Source organism: Rhinatrema bivittatum, chromosome 9 (assembly GCF_901001135.1).
Source record: "Rhinatrema bivittatum chromosome 9, aRhiBiv1.1, whole genome shotgun sequence".
Lineage (NCBI taxonomy): Eukaryota > Metazoa > Chordata > Amphibia > Gymnophiona > Rhinatrematidae > Rhinatrema > Rhinatrema bivittatum.
The window spans coordinates 120,356,109-120,376,538 of record NC_042623.1 but is presented as its reverse complement, the minus strand read 5'-3'; the positions used below and the strand labels follow the sequence as shown (position 1 = coordinate 120,376,538).

Genomic DNA, 20,430 nt, shown 5'->3' with positions numbered 1-20,430 from the left:
TCTGCCTACCTTGTACCTTAGTATAGACTTCTGCATTGCTCCACCAGAGTCTCGCTATTAAAAAGCTTCTGCTTTCCAACCACCTGTGTTCAGTGTTTATTCTTGTAATGGGGACAGCACCCTCAATGGAAATACCTCCAGTCCTCCTCCCTCACACACACCTTATATGCACACATGTACTACTCATGGCCATTTTGTGATTCTGTATGACTGCTGCCCTCATTGTTATCATGCAATAACTACAGATTTAAATAGGTAGCCATTTATGCATGGGCACAAAATCTCAACAACTGTGCTGAAGGTGTTTTACACCCACTACATCAAATTTCAAATCGGTCTTTTTATTGTGGTCATTCAAGAAAAAAACAGATATCATGCAACTGTGCTGAATCATGCTAGGATGTGCCCTGTAGGCAGAGATCCTGCAGAATGCAGCAGATGATTACAGAATTTTGTATTACAAGCACTAAAGGGCATGGTTTCCTGCATTGTGAGGCCCTACAGGAAGAAGGAACTCTCTTAGGTTGCTATTAATTTGACAGTCGTGCTTAGTTCAATCAAGCATTCCCAGACTCCAATTTGATTTAACTCCTCAACATCAACACACATCGCCACCTACACCATTGTTTTATACCTCTAACTATCGTTAGCCATTATTAATTAGTAACCTGTCCTTTCTTTTCCTTCTTCGCCAAGTTCTAGTCTACCCTGTTACATGTAACTGCCTTTTCCGCACCATAGTTCAAGTTTAAGTTTATTCCGCACTCCTGTTTTATGTGAACCAGCATGATGTGACTGCTGTCTCGAATGCCGGTATATAAAAAACCTAAATAAATAAATAAGTATGATGAAATTCCAGCTAGGGGGCTGTATGGAAAAGGATCATATAGAAGTTTCTAGAAAATAAAATTCAATACAGAGCAAAACAGGAGTTCCTTATTTAAGTCTGAGAATATTAAACTTAAAAGCCTGTTGAAGGACTGGAAAGAGCTTACACAGATGAAATACCTGGCATCAAGGAGCAGCGACAATGCAGCAAGAAGACCACACCAGCACGCATTTACCATTTCTTCCCAGACAGCTCTGTTAACTAAAAAGAAATACGTTTATAGTACTCTAAAACCTGCAGAAACGTCTGCTGTAAAGACTGGATGATTTTAATCTTCTATAATTTATTCAGTTAAACAAAATGTACATCTTAAAGTAGCAGGGAATTGACCTGTGCTGCTTCATATGATATACTTCATAAACTTTAAATAAAAGGATTTTTTTTAAAAGCCTGGTTGCATCCTGAATGCAGAGATGTTTGTCCTTCTCCTATACTTTAAACCCTCAACTCCAAAAGCAATAACTCTACCACTTGATCTAAATGGGAATAAAAAGGAGCTGTAGCAATATCCCATTAAAAACTTCAATCTACTACAACATTGTACAGTAAATAGTGCTTTTCTCTTTAAACTCTAAGAAATACATGCAAAACTAAACATTTGTGACATGTTGTGAATTTCATCACTGAATTTAAAGTAGTAAGTTTTATGCAACTGCCATGGCTGTGCCACAACCATTATGCACTGGAAGTTTTATAGCACTAGCGCTGTACCATTATAAGCAATTAACACATAAGATCCTATCAATATTTCAAAAATATGCATGGCAGATAGTAATTCTAATTTTTATTAATCAAAAGTTTACTAATTCACTGATCAGGTAGTTTAGTGGCAGTGTCATCTGCTGCTATGCACAAGGATCTGAGTTTGGTTCCTGGACCGGGACTCTATTCTGCATGCCAACCGGGGATTGGGGATGCTGCAGAGGAAGCACTCCCAGGATCCTGGGGGAGAGGAAGCCTCAGTCATCGCTCAACAGTGACACCTAGCAGGTCAGTCTCAGATACTATGATAGTACATGCCAGAAGATGCATAGTTGCATGACTCCTGGCCAAAAACCATTAGCACAAGGGCATTCTTAAAATGAGGGAAGGAGATATAAAATAGGTTCACGGTTATGAATCGGCTTGTATTGGAAAGGTGGGAGGCCAAATCACCAGTAAAATAGAGGAACACGTAAGAATTGGCAACAGATTTCAATGTCCACACATATTTATAGCAGTTCATAAGTTAATCATTTAATAGCTTTATAGCAATGTCAGTGGTATTTGCAACTGGATTCATGGTCCACCGATAAAGCTGCTCAGTACATTGTCAGATTGCTGCTTATAAGATTTGGTCCCTCCCGACACAATTTACAAAACACAATCCATGTTGGAGGATCGCAAATTCAGTTGTAAATACCACTGACTTTGATATGAACTATTAAATGATTAACTTGTGAACTGCTATAAATGTGTGTGGACACTGAAATCTTTTGCCAAATTTTAACGCATTCCTCTGTAAATCAGCTGGAACAATAAAAGAAAGAGGAAAATACCGGGTTAAAAACCAAAAAATTTGCTAAACCTATAATTAAACTGAATCCCTGTGTGAAGTCACATTTAGAAGACTGCAGCCAGAAGAAAAAAAAAAAAAAAAAAAGAGGCACCCTAATTGTTCAATATAAATTACACAACAAAAACAGCATTTAGTAATACAAAAATTAAATACATCTTTCAAATAAAAATATTTACAGTGGCTACTGAAAGTCTACATTCCCTTGAACATTTTTCAAATTTTGTGTTAGTACATCAAATTTGCATGCATTTAAATTACATTTTTTTTTCCATTCATCAACATATTATAATCTATACCTTTCAGGGTCAAAAATGTTTTATTGGGTAACAAAGAACAAAAGTTTTGCCATGCTGGGTCAAACCAAGAGTCCATCAAGCCCTGCATCCTGTTTCCAACAGTGGCCAATCCAGGTCACAAGTACCTGATAGGATTCCTAAGTTCAATAGATGTCATGCTGCTTATCCCAGGGACAAGCAGTGGATTTTCCCAAGTCCACCTTAATAATGATTTATGGACTTTTCTTCCAGAAAGTTATCCAAAACTTTTAAAAATCCAGCTACACTAACAGCTTCTACTATATCTTCCAGCAACGAATTCCAGAGTTTAAGTATGTGTTGAGTAAAAAAGTATTTTCTCTTGTTTGTCTTAAATGTATCACGTAGTAACTTCATTGCATGTCTCCTAATCTTTGTACTTTTTGAAAGAGTAAACAATCAATTCGCATTTACCCTATCCACTCCACTCATTTTATAGACCTCTCTCATATTGCCCCTCAGTCGTCTCTTCTGCAAATTCAAGATCCCTAACCTCTTTAGCCTTTCTTCATAAGGGAATCGTTTCATCCCCTTTATCATTTCAGTTGCCCTTTTCTGTACCTTTTCTAATTCCTCTGTAACTTTTTTGAGATGCGGCAATCAGAACTGCACACATTATTCAAGGTGCAATTGAACCATGGAACGATACAGAAGCATTATGATATTCTCTGTTGTTTTCTCTATTAGTTTCCTAATAATACCTAGCATTCTATTTGCTTTCTTGGCCTCCATCGCACACTGGGCTAAGGATTTGAACATATTATCTACAATGATGTCCAGATCTTTTTCCTAGGTGGTGACTGCCAATGCAGAATCTTTCATCGTGTAATTATAGCTTGAGCTCCTCTTCCCTATGTGCATCGCTTTGCACTAGTCCATATTAAATGCCATCTGCTATTTGGATGCCTAGTCTCCCAGTCTTGCAAAGTTCTCTTGTAATTTCTCATAGTCCTCTTGTAATTTAACAAAGCATATTACATATCCAAAATAAACCTGAAATCCAACAATTGGATAAGCCTCCACCCCGCTGAGTCAATACTTGGCGGAAGAACCTTTGGCAGCATTGACAGCTCTGAGTCTGTTTGATATGTCTGCACCATCTTTGCACACCTAGATTTGTTATTTTTCTTTACAAAACTATTCAAACTATCAGTTCCTTGGGGAGCACTAATGGACAACAATATTAGAGTCATGCCACAGATTTTTTTTTTTTTATTGGTTTGAGGTCAGGGCTCCAACTGGGCCACTCCAGGACATTTACCTTTTCATTCCTTAGCCATGCCAGTGTAGCTTTGGCTGTGCGCTTCAGGTCATTGTCATGCTGAAAGGTGAACTTCTGTTCCAGTTTCAGCTTTCTTGCAGAAGGCAATAGGTTTTCCTCAAAGACATTTCTATATTTTTCTCCATACTTTGTCCCTTCTATCCTGACAAGTGCTCCAGTGCCTGCTGATGAGAAACATCCCCATAATATGATGCTTCATAGTAGAAAATCTGTGCTCTGGGTGATGGTGCTGTATTGGGCTTGCGCCAAATGTTTTATTTTAGTTTCGTCAGATCACAAAACTTTTTGAACATGGCTACAGTATCCCAAGTGTTCTTTTGTATACATCAAATGGAATTCAAGATGGGCTTTCTAGAATAATAGCTTCTTTTTTGTCACCCTACTATACAGGCCAGATTTATGGAATGTTTGGGATATTGCTGTCACATGTATATTTTGGGTTGACAATATGACAAAAAAAGAGCCACAACGATTTCCACGTATGATACTATCCAATCAAAAGGAAATCAAAAAGCCATTCTTGGCCTTGGAAGCCTGTAACTCTTTGAAAGTTGTCACTGGTCTGTTCTGACTACCTGAACAGTCTAATCCTTGCTTGGTCATCCAATTTGGAGGAATGGCCTGATGTAGACAGTTTCCTAGTGGTGTCATACACTTTCCACTTCTTTACAATTGTCTTGACTATTCTCAGTGGGATATTCAAGGACTTTGTAATTTTTTTATACCCATCCCTAGATTTGTACCTTTCCACAACTTTGTCCCTAAGTTCTTCTGATAGTTCCTTGGTGCTCGTAGTTGGGTCCTTGCTTTGAAATATACTATCCAACAAAAAGAACTGACTGGAACTGCTGAATTTATATTGTCATCAAGGGAATCAGTACAAGGAGAAATTACTACTTACCTGATAATTACCTTTCCTTTAATGAGGACAGGTTAATCCTCACCTGTGGGTTATGCACCTCTAACAACAGATGGAGATGGAGCAAAGCTGACATCACAGTCTGTATATATATATATATATATATATATATATATATAGTTGTCCACAGTTGTCTTTTGCAGAGAATACTGGTGGGCTGATATCTGGGCAGAGTATGTATATATATATATATATATATATATATATACATACATACATACTCTGCCATATATATATATATATATATATGCCCAGATATCAGCCCACCAGTATTCTCTGCAAAAGACAACTGTGGACAACTAAAGATTACATGATCACAACCATTCAATCCGTTAACAGAAAAAAAAACCATTGAGATCAGACACGGAGTGTAATATTACTAATCTAGGACTGGATCTGACACTTAGCAGTAATCCTCGGAAACGCAATAGCATCACCATTTGGCAGCCAAGGGCAGGAAGGTCGATTAACTTGTCCTCATTAAAGAAAAGGAGATCATTAAGTAAGTGGTAATTTCTTCTCTCTTAGCATTCAGACAGGTTAGTCCACACCAGTGGGATGCACCAAAGCTACTCCCGAACAAGGTGGAGGATGCTCACGGTCCAATCAACACCTCACATTGTGAACGCTGCATCCTCTTGGTCTTGCACACTCAAGCGATAATACCTGTAAGTTAAGAACAACCACATTGCAGCTTGGCAAATCTCATAAAACATAAGAAATTGCCATACCGGGTCAGATCAAGGGTCCATTATGCCCAGCATCCTGTTTCCAACAGTGTCCAATCCAAGATACAAGTACCTGGCAAATACCCAAAACCTAAGTACAGGAGACAACAATCTAATCTCTGCCCATGACACTGCCTGAACCCTAGTGGAATGAGCGCTAAACTGACTAGGCAACTGCTGCTCAGCAACCACATACGTGGCTGTAATAACCTTCTTAATCCAGGAGGCTATCGTAGCCCGCGATGCCGGCTCACCCTGTTTGCTCCCACCATAGAGTACAAACAGCCAGCTGTCTTTCTGAGAGGTTTAGAAACCTCCAAAACCTCAAGATATGCTGCTTGACACCCAAGGTCCGTAACAGGCAATATTCAATCACCTCTCTCTCTGTCCAGAGTCAGCAAGAATTGATTGATTCTAGTGAAAATCCGAGACCATCTTTGGCCAAAAGGATGGAACAGTTTGCATCTGAACTGCTCCCAGAGACACTCCAGAGACGGTTCCTGGGAAGACAGAGCCCGCAGTTTGGAAACCTTACATGCAGAACACTGTCCTCTAGTAAGTAAACTCAGAAGAGGTATGCAGTGGTTGAAAGGTGGGTCCCACCAGAATTCCAGAACCAGATTAAGACTCCACAAGGCCACCTGCAATGGGGAACAAAGATGCTTCATCCCTTTCAAGGATGTACCACAACTGGATGGGCCGACAAGGGCTCACCATTCATGTGACCTCAGAAACAGGCCAGAGTCGCCAACTGTACCTTCAGGGAATTAAGGGCCAAGTCCTTACACAACCCATCCTGCAAAAATCCAAACTGAGCAGGATTTTAACCAAACGAGTATGAACCCCTCATTCCTCACACCAAGCTTAAAACATTTGCCAAATGTGAATATAGGCGAAGGAAGTGAATATAGGCGAAGGAAGTGAATAACCTTCATGCGCGAAGCCAGGTGGAAAACATAGTAGTGGACTACCCATGCTCCAGTCACTGAGCCTTCTCAAGAGCAACATTGTAAGTCAAAAATAAAATCAGATCTTCGAGAAGAATAGGTCCCTGCTTTAGCAGATCCCAGTGGACCAGTAATCAGAGAGAATATTCCACCAGAAGCCTCCGCAGATCTGCATACCACAGCCTCCTCAGACAATCTGACGCCACCAGAAGTATCAACCCCAAGTGTCTCATGAACCTCCAAATCATTCTGCCCAACATGGGCCACGGGGAAAAGGTATATAGAAACTTGCCTTCCAGCCACTCCTGTACGAGTGCATCAATGCCAAAAAACTTCAGATCTCTCCTGGGACCGAAGAAGCGAGGAAACTTTGTATTGTGTGATATTGCCAGCGAGCCTAGAAATGGGAGGTCCCAGCAGCCCACTATGAGTTGGAATGCTTTGCTGTACCATTCTCTTTCTCCTGGATCCAGACTCTGTCTGCTGAGAAAGTTGACTCTTACATCGTCTTTTCCTGCAATGTGCGAGGCTGAGATCTCCTGAAGATGTACTTCTACCCATTCCATGAGTCGGGCTATTTCCTGTGACACTTGCTGGCTCTTGGTTCCTCCCTGTCGATCGATATAAGCCACTGTTGTCACACTGTCTGACATTATTCGGACCGCTCGACCCTTCAAGCGGTCAATGAATCACAAGCATGTCAACCAAACGGCATGAGCTTTCAGCCGATTGAAGCTCCAGAGGTACTCCTCTGTACTCCAGTGACCCTGCACTTTCAACTCCTGACGATGAGCCTCCCATCTTGGAGACTCGTATCCATTGTTCATAGTAGCCATTCCGGTGCTCATAGGGGTCCCCTCATTAGATGATCTACTTGCAACCACCACTGCAGTCGAATGCAGATCTCCACTGGTAACTGAAATCGATTCAAGTAGTTCTGAGACTATGGATGCCAATATATAAGCAGTGTGCTCTGAAGAGGAGGCAAATGCGCCCTTGCCCACGGAAATACCTCTCGTGTGGCTGCCAACAACACAAGCTCTTGGCCAAGTTCACCACCCAACCTAGTTCCTGCAGCAGTAATATCACCTTATGTGGGGGGGCCTGAAAATGCTCTTACATAGCTCTTCACCTGAATTAGCCAATTGTCAAAGTATGGGTGGACCTGAATGCCATCCTCTCTCAACACTGCTACTACCAGCACCATAATCTTAGAGAAGGTTCTGGGCACTGTATTTATGAAACTTTAAATTCATTCTTCAAAGATTTTATTTTTCTCCTTTTACCCATTCTTCTCCCCTCGCTGATCACTTCTATAATCCACCCTCAGCCTACCTGCCAAGTCAGCACATTTAAGCAGCTTAAGAAGAGATGGGGGAAAAGAGGGCTTCTGTATAACAGTAGCATCAGCCTCCTTTGCCTCTCCCCAGATACTAAGTGCACCCTCAAGACAGGCCCTAATCTGAATCCAGTTCCCCAATGTTGTAGCCCTGAAACCTGAGCTCCCAAGGCCCTTTCATTGCTTTAATTTATAAAGTATGAAATCAATTTCTAGTGATATCTGGGTAATATTTACTTCCACAGATAACCCTTGCAATTATTTCACTATTTGAACATTTTTCTGAACATAAAACGTCCGGTGTGTGCATCCATTCAGGGATGTGCAGACAAATTGAGCTTGTGCGCACCAACTGAATTTAAAAAGCCACCCAAATATGTCACATCTCACTTGATTTCAAAAAGGGGCGTGGTCCTGGTGTGGGCATTTCGAAATTGAACATGAGATGTGCCATAAATACGTACGCATTCTGGCACGTCCCCAGTTTCACTGCTGAGTAATGGAGAAATTACTTACCTGATAATTTCGATTTCCTTTGTGTAGACAGATGGACTCAGGACCAATGGGCTATATGCTCTCCTACTAGCAGATGGAGACGAAGTCAGGTTTCAAAGCTGATGTCACCTTAGATAACCCCTGCAGTGACCTCAGCCCGTCAGTATTCTCTTCAAAAGCCACTGTGGACATACTATTGAAAAAAAAAACTTGATTAAAAACGGATAATCTTAACTGTACTCAACCAAACAAACACTGAATCCCAGCAAGATTATAGATGCCCTGATCTAGGGATTGGGTGACGGCCTACCCGCATCCACTTGGAATCGATATTCATTGCAAGGACGATTCCTTGGCACCCCTTCTTGGACAGCTGTGGGCTACACTAAGGAAAACAAAATTATCAAGTAAGTAATTTCTCCATTTCCTAGCATGTAGCCAGATGGATTCAAGACCAATAAGATGTATAAAAGCTACTCCTGATCAGAGCGGGAGGCTGCCCGCGGTCAGGTTAGCACCTCCCTTGCAAAGGCTGCATCCTCTCGGGCCTGAACATCCAGGCGATAGAACCTGGAGAAAGTGTGCAAGGAGGACCACGTCACCACTCAGCAGATGTCAACGAGAGATAGCAGTTTAGCTTCCGCCCAGGATACTGCCTGAGCCCTAGTGGAATGAGCTTTAACCTGAAAGGGTAATGGCTTTCCTGCCTCTACATAAGCTCCCGTGACCAGCTCCTTGATCCAGCGAGCTATGGTAGCCCACGAAGCTGGTTCGCTCTGTCTCCTTCCACAGTTTAGAACAAACAAGCGGTCCCCATCTTGCGCACCGGTTCTGAAAGTTCCAGCTACCGCACCAAAAGCCTACTGATGTTTAAATGGCAGAGGAGGTGGTATTCTTCAATATGCTTGTGCCTATCTAGGGATGGCAACAAAAAGGACTGATTCACATGAAACTCCGAGACTACCTTGGGCAAGAAGGATGGAACGGTATGAAATTGTAACGCACCTGGGGTCATCTGGAGGAACGGTTCCCGACACGACAATACCTGTAGTTCAGAAATGCAACGAGCTGAGCATATTACCACCAGGAACACCATTTTCAGGGTTAACAGGCGTAAGACAGACTGTAGAGCGGCCGAAAGGAGGGCCCTACCAAAACCTCCAATACTAGATTAAGATTCCATAAGGGAACCAGCCACTGTAGGGGTAGCTGGAGGTGCTTTACCCCTTTTAGAAAATGGGCCATGTCCATATGTTCTGTCAGGCAGGTTCTGTTCATCTCACCTCTGAAACAGGAGAGAACCACTACCTGAACCTATAAGGAGTTAAGAGACAAACCTTTATTCAAGCCGTCCTGTAAAAATTCCAGAACCAAAGGGATTTTGACTGTCCGAGGGGCAACACCTAGTTCCTGCACCAGGTCTCAAACTCTTCAGACCCGCACATACGCTAAGGACGTTGAGAATGTCCGAGCACGGAGCAAGGTGGTAATTACTGCTGTTGAATATCCACGCTTCATGAGGCGAGCCCTCTCAAGGGCCAAACCGTAAGACAAAATCGAGTCGGATCCTCGTGAAGGACCGGACCTTGCTGGAGCAGTTCTCTGTGCAGTGAGAGGCACAGGGGAGTCTCCACCAGAAGTCTCCGCATGTCTGCATACCACTGGCGCCTGGGCCAATCCGGTGCCACTAGAAAGACTAATCCCCTGTGGCGCTCCATCCTGCGAATGACCCTGCCAGCAGGTCGATGGACGGGAGGGCCCCAGCAATTCAATCTACCAGCAGCTGAAAGGCTCTGTCTGACAACACCCATTCTCCTGGATCCAGACTCTCCCTGCTTAGAAAGTCTGCTCTGACATTGTCTTTTCCTGCGATGTGAGAGGCCAAGATCAACTGTAGATTCAATTTCGCCCATTCCATAAGGAGATCTATCTCCAGAGACACTTGCTGACTCGATTCCCCCCTGGTGGTTGATATAGGTTACCTTTGTTGCGTTGTCTGACATTATGCAGACTGCTTGACCCCAGATTATGTGACTGAACTGCAGACACACCAATCTGACTTCTCGGGCTTCCAGGCAGTTTATGTTCCAGCGTGCTTCTTCCTTGGTCCAACACGCCTGGGCTGTTAGCTCCTGACAGCTCCCCAATCCCGGAGGCTTGCGTCTGTCGTGAGAACCAGCCAGTTCGGCAGGGACAGGCTTACACCCTTGCCCATGTGAGCTTCCTGTAGCCACCACTGAAACTGAGAACATACTGTATTTTTTGCTCCATAAGACGCACCTGACCATAAGATGCACCTAGGATTCAGAGTGGGAAAATTAAAAAAAAAAATGGTGTGCTAAACCGGCTCTGTTCCCAGACATCTGTGCATCTTATGGAGCAAATTAGGGTAGGGCATAAAATGTTTTTTTGTCCCCATCTCAACCCTTTAAATTTAATTAACTACAACCCCCCACCCTCCTGACCCCCCCAAGACTTGCCAAAAGTCCCTGGTGGTCCAGCGGGTGTCCGGAGCAATCTCCTGCACCTGAGCCATTGGCTGCCAGTATTCAAAATGGTACCGATAGCCTTTGCCCTTACTATGTCACAGGGGCTACCGGTGCCATTGGTCGGCCCGTCACATGGTAGGAGCACAAGATGGCGCCGGCCAAGTTCCTGAAGCAGGGACATCACCCTGCTGGTCACCCACAGACTCTCTTCTAATGACTTTGCCTGGATCAACCAGTCGTTCAAGTATGTATGTACCAGGACTCCTCCTTTCCTCAGTGCCGCTGCCACGACCACCATAATCTTGGGAAATGTTCTGGGGATGTTGACCAGGCTGAAGGGCAGCACCCAGAACTGATAATGGCTGCCCTGTACAGCAAAGTGTAGGAAACGCTGCTGATCTTGGAGGTTAAGAACTCTCCCGGCTGTATGGCCATTATGACGGAGTGCAGTTTCCATGCGGAAATGAATTACTCATAGGTGTCAGTTGACACTCTTGAGGTCCAGGATGGAGCGGAAGGAACCCTCCTTCTGGGGTACAGGTACTGGAATTATAGCCCTCAGTTTGAGGAGCCTTATTAAGGCAGATTCCACTACCTGCTTCTTGTGCTGGGAGAGACAACGAGACATCATGAACATGTCCAGAGGAGTGCTGCGAAACTCCAGCATGTAAAGTTCTTGTACGATATCCAGTACCCATTTGTCCGACATGATCTTTACCCACTGCTGGTAGAAAAGGGATAGTTGAGCCCCAATCTCTTTGTTCCATGGATGGGTCCGCAAAACTTCATTGGGGAGTTCAAGCCAAACCTGAACCTGCCCCGAAAGGACCGAGACCTCTGAAAAGTAGTTTCTGTAGGGTCGAAAGCGTTGGGAGCCCCTGGACTGACCCCTCATAGGCGAGGGGAACTGTATCCGCTTTCTCTTATCCTCCCGTAGCCAGGGCACTGGAGATTCACCCCATTTTCTGTCCAGCTTTTCCCATTTGTTTCTGAAGAGGAATGATCCCTTAAAGAGCATCTTTGTGAGGTTTGCCTTAGAGGTTGCATCTGCTGACCAATTTCACAGTCATAGCTGTCTTCTGGCCGCTACCACTGAGACCACTCCTCTGGTCGAGGAACAGACTATATCAAGAGCCAGCGTCAGCTAAAAAGGCAGCAGCGGGCTCCACAGGTTCTCTGGAATGCGTCCCTGAATCATCCACCTCTCTAGAGAGGAGCAGGCATGAGCGAGCCATCAGGGCACAACAGGAAGCAATCCATAAAGTCATTGCTGCTGAATCAAAGGCTTGTTAAAGGATGGACTCCATCCACCTATGATTCGCATCCTTTAATACTGCTCCTCCCTCCACTGGGATAGATGTTTGCTTTGAAACGGTGCAGACCAGAGCATCCACTTTAGGGAAACACAGGTATTCTCTCATCGCTGGATCCAGTGGGCACAGAGCTTCCAATGCTCTACCACCTTTAAAACTCTCTTCAGTCCCATTCCTGGTCAATTAATTCCAGGATGGCTTCCAGCAACGGAAAATAGCAAGAGGCTTTCCGTAGAGACAGGATAGGATTCTTCTTTGGTTCCATCAGAGTCCGCACCAGGTACTCCCAGTGTCTTCAGGGTCTGGGAAACCAGAGCTGGTAATTCATCTCTATGGAAAAACCGTAACATGGTCCGATAGGGCTCCAAACCTGGTGGGATTTCCCCATCTTCCAAGGAATCTGGATCCCCTTCTTCGTCCGTGATGTCTCCATCCCTGCCAGGAATACCCTTGGTGAGACAAGGCATGTCTAGAGGCCTGCCGATAGGGCTGGGAGATGGAGGCCTGAGCCATCCAGACAGGGCCAAGTGAAGTAAACTGCGCCTGTATGAAGGCTTGAAGGCCTTGAAAAATTTCCATTCAAGAGAAGGCCGCTGGATCCATGCCTAGCCCAGGAGGTATTGGGGTAGGCACCGCTGGATTTCCCTCTCCCATGGAAGACCCAGCCCCGGGATTACTCAGATCCAGGGTACTACCGGTTAAAGTTGTGGCTGACCCATCCTCTGAACGGGAGGAACCGGACTTAGCAAAGTCATGGGAGGCCAACTCTCCCTGGGCCTCCTCACAGTGCTGACATAAATAAGAATCAAGGTCAGACTGTGTAGCTTTAATATGGCAGGCAGTACAGAAAGAATGGCACTTATGTTTCTTTGCTGTTGGAGCCATTAGGAATGGTAACTGTGAGCTCAGCCAGCTAGTGCTTGAAATCATGAGTGCACAGATTTTGAGTGCGTCCATGAGTCACAGTGAGGCATGTGCACAATCCATGCGCCCGGCTTTACCGGGCGCTCGGAGTGAGCATATGGATGTGCGCTATCCAGAGCTGGCATGTCCTACGCGTACCGATGCTCTATGTTGGGCAATGGGAGAAGCACAAAAAAGCGCACAAGTTGGTGCTGCCACGGCCTACCACGCGGTGTGCCTATAGAGCTTAGAGTGGGACCTAGTCCACCAGGGGGCCGCTCAACCCACTCAGGAGACCGCTTCCCCTTACCCCAACAGGATCAGGAATGTCGTCAGTACAGCATGCTGAACAAGGAGACCAGAGGAAGTCTTACTGAAACCCCTCCGTCGTCTCTGAATCAGAAGGAAACCTCTTCTCTCTTTACTTATCTGGGCTCAGCACTTACCGGCTGAGTACAGAGACGGTCTCCAGCTGCGGGGGGGAGATGGTTTGGCTGCCACCGCCGTGCTTGGCTTCCTGCACCCGCTGCCTTTCAGTTGCTTCAGCAGCAAAGTCCACGCTGGGAGCCGGCTACCAGACCAAGGCATACCTCTGAGGGATCTCGGAAATCTCCTCAGGAATTCTCAACTGGGGGAGGGACCTATAGGTATCACCACAGGAGAGCGGGGCTCAATCTTTCTCCAATTTAAAGGTAGAATTTCTTCTTTTTAAGAGTACAGCGATCCTGATAGGGAAAGCACGTCCACATCTGCTAGGAGCCGGAGAGATATTGAAGGGCTGAGTTCACTGCAGGGGTCTATCTATGATGACGTCAGCTTTGAAACCTGACTCAGTCTCCATCTGCTAGCAGGGGAGCATATAACCCATTGGTCCTGAGTCCATCTGTCTACATGCTAGGAAAATGTATTTCTGCTATGGAGGAGGTGCAAGTTTATAAAAAAATACAAACAAACAAAAAAAACAACAATCTGTCATTTCAGATGGAATTTAAAGGGTCTGGGGTAACTAGAGGGAGTGCAGGCTATTAAACCAGGGGGGTTTGGAGGACCTAACTGTAGACTGGGTGAACTGGAGGACAAATTGGTGAAACTGGTCATGGCATGGAAGTTTGCCCGTTTTAAAATATCCTGACTTATGTGCTAGAAATCTGATTTACGTTGCTGGGCGCACACACACTTAAAATGCATGCACATGTGGGCGCGCCCATGCTATTTTATAATATGCGCACAAGTTATAAAATGGCCACGTATGTGGGCGCGCACCTGCATGCTGCTTTGAATGTTACTGTCTTTGTGTGTAAAATATATATGCATTGACCCCTGCGCATTTGTTAGTTATCTCTTCCATTTAAATTCACTATATTTCAGTCATATGTATCATCTCTGTCATATGTATCATCTCTGTGTTGTAGCTATTCTAATGTCAGCTTTCTTGCTTACCTGGTTCCTTCTCAATTTGGTCGGACTCTGACAGCTGGTCTCGTTGATCCGAAGACTGTGTCTGTGATGTACTTTCCTCTGTGGAGGTCTCACTGACAGTTTCAGACTGCCCCAACTCTCCTTCAATCATGGCAGTGATACCTCGCACAAGGTCTAACAAGCAATGGAAAGCTACGGACATGGCATAGCCTTCAGGAATTGTGGGAGGTTCTACCTTGTCCAACATTTCCAGGCTGAGAAGATTAAAAACATGCACATTTAATCTTATCCTTCATAAAACTTCTTGATTAGAAGTGAAAATACACAACATAATTATATATTAAAATATGAATCACAATTTTCATACAAATAATGGAATAAACCAGTGATGCTCAAACTAGCTCTGAGGTGCCTCCTCTGGGGCTTCAGAGTGGAGGAGAAACGTTTCAGTTCTGAAAGAGACTTCTCTTCCAGTTCAGAATCTGTGGATGGCACAGTGCTCTGTGCAGTCTTGTGTTAAAATTTCAAAAGAATCTAAATATGAAGGAGAACAACAATGCATGAAGCAAAATCAGATAAAACAAGTTGGGGAAATGCATGCTGGCTAAGTAGCAGAAATTATGCAAACTCAAGTGGTGCACACCTGATACATGAGTACAGAAAGACAGATGGACAGTCAGATGGACCAACACAGCAAAGCAAACAGGCATATTCACTTCATTATAAAATGTGTCTGAAAAGGTCAAAAGGGAGCATGACAATTTTGACCTGATCATCCAAAATCATTTTTTTTCCCATATATCCTCAACTTTCTTAAAAAGTATATGAAAAAATAGTTATATTCGCCAATCAAAGGGGCATAATTATTAGCTCAAATTAAATTTCCATATTATTACATTAATAATATAACATTAATAATTATGCTACTTACTATGTAGCTTTGGCACTGCTTTGGACTGTTACAGCCAGGATAGGTATCCAAGTACCTCTATATTCGAATGCAGGCAGCACAGTTACACCCCCACTGACCCCCATTATGCCTGGGGTGGTCTGTGCTGAAGCAGGAGCAGTGGAACTATTGCTTCCTTTGCAACAAGAAAGAGAGAGAAAGTGACACAATTACTCTCATGTACCATTCTTAGAAGGGTTATTTTCAACTAGGCGCATAAACTTAAGGTGAGTGCCAGTCCATGTGTCTGCTCAGAGCTTCTTATTAAGAGACTTTCTGAAAAATATCCGTTTGCAGTTTCTGAAATTTTATGACTGCATGAGAACATTTAGACTAGCTAACCTATCCTAATTTATGCAAATCAGTTTTAACAGGCAGAATGAAACTTTTTAAACTCTAAACTAAAGAAGATATCAACTGCTTATGATAAATAAGAAATGTATTTGAGATCAGAGACAAATACATAAAAGCAGTCAGTTATACCATTGCAGAACCACAAAACAACAGATGCTTAAGATTTTGCTTAAGTATGATAATTTATCTAGTTAAAAACAGAAGCTAAAACACAAATAAAAGATGAGACAAAACCCATAACTGCCAGCTTCTCTGAACTGTAGTCCTGTACCGAATACAGCATCGTACTGCAGCACGCAATGGACCTATGCAATAAATGGTGAAACCAGAAAGTGATTTTATACTTGCTTTCCTCTTCTCCAAGAAGTATGTGTGAATTTTTCAAAATTAATTTCATTTTCATTTGAATGTTCTTATTATTCACTACTAATATACTAGGTACTCAGTTTATTAACAATGTCAGACCTCTCAAATTAGCAAAACATTAGAAAAAGCATGTCTATTTTTTTTTAACTGAATCTACAGCTCTATTCATCATATCCCACATATGTCTTCTCATTTTCTATGATAATACAATATGGTGTATGGAGAGAATTGAAGCAGATAACTACTTTCAGCAATTGACTAATGTGCTGAATTCCAGTTCTTCAAACTGCAAATAAAGCAATGGAAGTAGATTTTTGGATATCGAGTCGACTGGCTGTCTAAAATTGGCACGTGCTGCTGATTTGAAAGGAGCCACTGAGTCAGGCCCAGCCGGAGAAGTTATAAAGGGTACCCAGGCCCAGAAAGAACCACTTTGGCTGGTCTGGGTCTGAAGGAAGAATCTAGTGAAAAAGAAGTGCCATGCTGGATCAGACCAAAGGTCCATTGAGCCCAGCAAGCTGCCTCAGACAATGGCAATTTCATATCACTTGGAAGAGCCAACCGACAAACTCTGAGAAAATCCATTCATGATTATTCACACCTAGTTCCCAAAAGAAAGAGGCTGTGTTCCCCAATAACAGCTAATGGGAATGTCTGCCAGAAACATGTCCACATCTTTTTTAAATCCAGTTAAACTGCCGGCCTTATCCACATACCTCTGGCAACAAATTTCACAGCTTGTGTGTTCACCAAAAAAAACCTCTTATATTTATTTAAAATCTGCTGCTAGTTAGTTTCACAGAGTGTCCCCTAGTCTTAGTACGGTTTGAAAGGGTAAATAACGTTCCTTTTTTACTTGCTCCACATCACTCATGATTTTAGAAAGTAACATCAAATTCCCTCTCAGTCACCTCTTCAAACTGAAAAATATTAAGTCAACCTTTTCTTCATAAGGGAGCAATTCCATATTCATTATCGTTTTTGTCACCCTTCTCTGTAACTTTTCCTGTACCTTTTCTGAGATGGGACAACCAGAATTGAATATAGTACTCAAGGTGTGCTTGCTTCTTTTATTTATTTATTTATTTTAATTACAAAATGGTCTTTTTAATTTTAATGCTTTGCAAAATGGTAAGAGACTGTTGCGTGTTTGAGCTGTTGTGTGAACGTCTGCATGAAGCTCCTGGCAACAGAGTGCTGTGGCAGGCTAGGGCCCAAGAAGAGCCATCACAGCCTGCCTGGGTTTCAAGTAAGCCGCAGCAATCCACAACTGTATTGTGCTCCCACAGAAAGGAGAGGCTGGAAGGGAGGGGAAAGGGGGAGAGAGGCTGGAGGGAGACACAAAAATAATATAATCAAAGAAAAACATGAGCAAAAAAAAAAAATAAAAAGCAAGTTTGCTTACCTATAAACAGAGTTCTCTATAGACAACAGGATGAATTAACTATTATGCCTTGGTGATGTCATCCAATGTCACTGTCACGGACCCATCTCTAAAAGCTCAGAAAATCTTTACTAAGCTTGTGCAGGAGTTATCCATACACATGCTGCCTCCTGAGCATGTGCAGTCTCTGACAGCTTAAGCTTCAGCTGAAGTATTCGACTCTACAGGGAGGCGGGCAGGTATTAAGAATTTGCTAATTAATCCTACTGTCTAAGGAGCACCCTGTTTTCAAATAGGCAAACTTGTTTTCTCCTTCAACAAACAAGCATGAATTAGCCATTATGCTTGTGGAGTTCCAAGCTGAGGGCTATACAAGGGAAGCGCTTATTAAAGACAACCTGGCCCCACCCTGTTTTATTGTAACTGCTATTTCTTCTTATATCACATGTTAATGTTCTAAGTTTTTCTCCTCTTGTCACACCCTGTTAATTGTAAACCGACATGATGCGACTCCCATCGCGAATGCCGGTATATAAAAAATTAAAATAAATAAATAAAATCAAGTTCAGGGTGGACTACTGGAAGAATAGGATGTGCAGAACTGCCAAAGTTACTGTCACTTCGGGACATGTTGTCCAGGCAGTAGTGCAGGGGTGGGCAATTCCAGTCCCTGAGGGCCGCAAACCAGTAGGAATTTCAGGAAACCCTAATGAATATGCATTAAATAGATCTGCATATGACTGTGTCAGATTTCTCTCATGCATATTAATAGGGATATCCTGAAAACCAGACCAGTTTGCAGCCCTCAAAGACCAGAGATGCCTATCCCTGCAGTAAAAAGATGTGAAAGTGTGCAAGGCCAAGCAAGTAGCAGCTTTGCAAATGTTTTTAATGGGAGTGGCACTAAGATAAGCCACTGAAGTCAAAATGGCTCTCACTTGATGAGCCTTGACAGCATCTGTAATCTGTAGGCCAGCCAACATATAACAGTGCGCTATACAGTCCACTAGCCATTTGGATAAAGTTTGTTTGACCACTGCCATTCCCAATCTTTTGGGAGCAAACGACACAACCAGTTGAGAAGCTTGATAAAGCTTAGCCTTTCTCAAATACACTAGGACTCTTACAGTCCCAAGGAGGGAAGAGCCCTTTCTCCTCTGTGCACATGTGGCCGCAGGAAGAAATTAGGCAACACAATTGCTTGTTTAATGTGGAATGCAGACACCACTTTTGGAAGGAACTTAGGATGAGTATGCAGAACCACCCTGTTGTGAAAAACAATTAACTCACTTTTTGAGGCAAAGTGACAGCAACAAGGAACAGTACTTTCCAGATGAGAAATTTTTAAGTTCACTGACTTGAGAGATTGGAAAGGAGGCTTCATGAATTAAGCCAGTACTACACTGAAGTCCCACTGAATTGGAGTGTTGAGGTCTGGAATCCACAATCTTTCCACAAATTTGGATACCAATGGATGGAGAGCAATTGGAGCCCATTGCACCTGCTGTATCACAGAGATTAACTTTGACTGAATAAATGCTTAATGTCTGAGGATCAAAAGAAGAATAGGTACTGAAGTAAATTCCTTGGACCACAGGTAAAGGGATCCAGACAGCTGATTCCACTTCAAGTTGAGAACATCTTCCACTTGAAATGGAAAGCCTCCTAGTTGAAGATTTTCTATCCAAAATTAGCACATTTTCCACTTCCTTTGGAAGCAGCGGTCTACTGCATATTCACATCCAAAGCCATGAGGGCCAGGGATTTCAGATTTGAATGGCAGACATGCCTTTCTCCTGTGAGATGAGGGTCAGAAACATCCCCAATGGGATTGGAGATTGCACGGATGGACATATTATAAGAATATAAGAAGTACCATGATGGGTCAGACTAAAGGTACATCAAGTTCAGCAGCCTGTCTCCAACAGTAGTTAATCCCTAAAAGTAGATTCAATTTCTTACTGCTTATTCTCTGTTAATAACTATTTATGGACCTTTCTTCCATGAACTTATCTAAACACTTTCTAAACCTAACTATGTAAGTTGCCTTAACCACATCCTCCAGCAACAAATTCCACAGCTTGATTGTGCGTTGAATGGAAAAATACTTTCTCCAAATGGTTTTAAATCTGCTCCCTGTTAGCTTAAAGGAGTGTCCCCTAGTCCTCATGTTATTTGAAAGGGTAAACAACTGTTCTACTCCACTCATGATTTTGTAGACCTCAATTGTCTCTTCTCCAAGCTGAAGAGCCCTATATTGTTTAGCCTTTATTTATAAAGGAGCTGTTCCTACCCCTTAACCATTTTTGTTGCTCTTTTCTATACCTTTTCTAACTTTGCTATATTCTGATAGTGTGACCAGAATTTCACACAATACTCAAAGTGCAGTACCACTGCAAGCATTATGATGTTCTCTCTTTTATTCTCCATTCTTTTCTGAATAATTCTTAGCATTCTGTTTGCTTTTTTGGCTGCTACCACACACTGAGCTGAGGATTTCAACATACTGTTGACATTGACTCCTAAATCCTTTTCCAGGATGGTTACTCTTAATACGGAACGCATCACCACAAGTCTAAAATTACGGTTATTTTTTTCTATGTGCAACACTTTGCACTTGTCCACATTAAATTTCATCTATTTAGAATCCCAGTTTTCCAGTCTCATAAGGTCCTTCTATAGTTCTTCACAATCTGCATGTATTTTAACTATCCTGAATATTTTTGTGTCATCTCATATGTGATCACATCATTCGTTACTCTCCTTTCTAGATCATTAATGA

The 20,430-nt window shown here is 43.0% G+C and overlaps 1 protein-coding gene across 3 annotated transcripts in view; it reads right to left on the bottom strand.

Moving 5' to 3' along the window:
* Positions 1–20,430, bottom strand: part of MON2 (MON2 homolog, regulator of endosome-to-Golgi trafficking) — a 409,599-nt gene that overhangs the window by 260,752 nt on the left and 128,417 nt on the right. For all 3 annotated transcript variants that reach the window (XM_029615039.1, XM_029615038.1, XM_029615037.1), the window contains exons 11-13: positions 15,527–15,680; positions 14,617–14,849; positions 1,009–1,090 (exon numbers count right to left, since the gene is read on the bottom strand). In XM_029615039.1, coding sequence (XP_029470899.1) covers positions 1,009–1,090; positions 14,617–14,849; positions 15,527–15,680 — 469 coding nt within the window. The remainder of the gene's footprint in view (positions 1–1,008; positions 1,091–14,616; positions 14,850–15,526; positions 15,681–20,430) is intronic.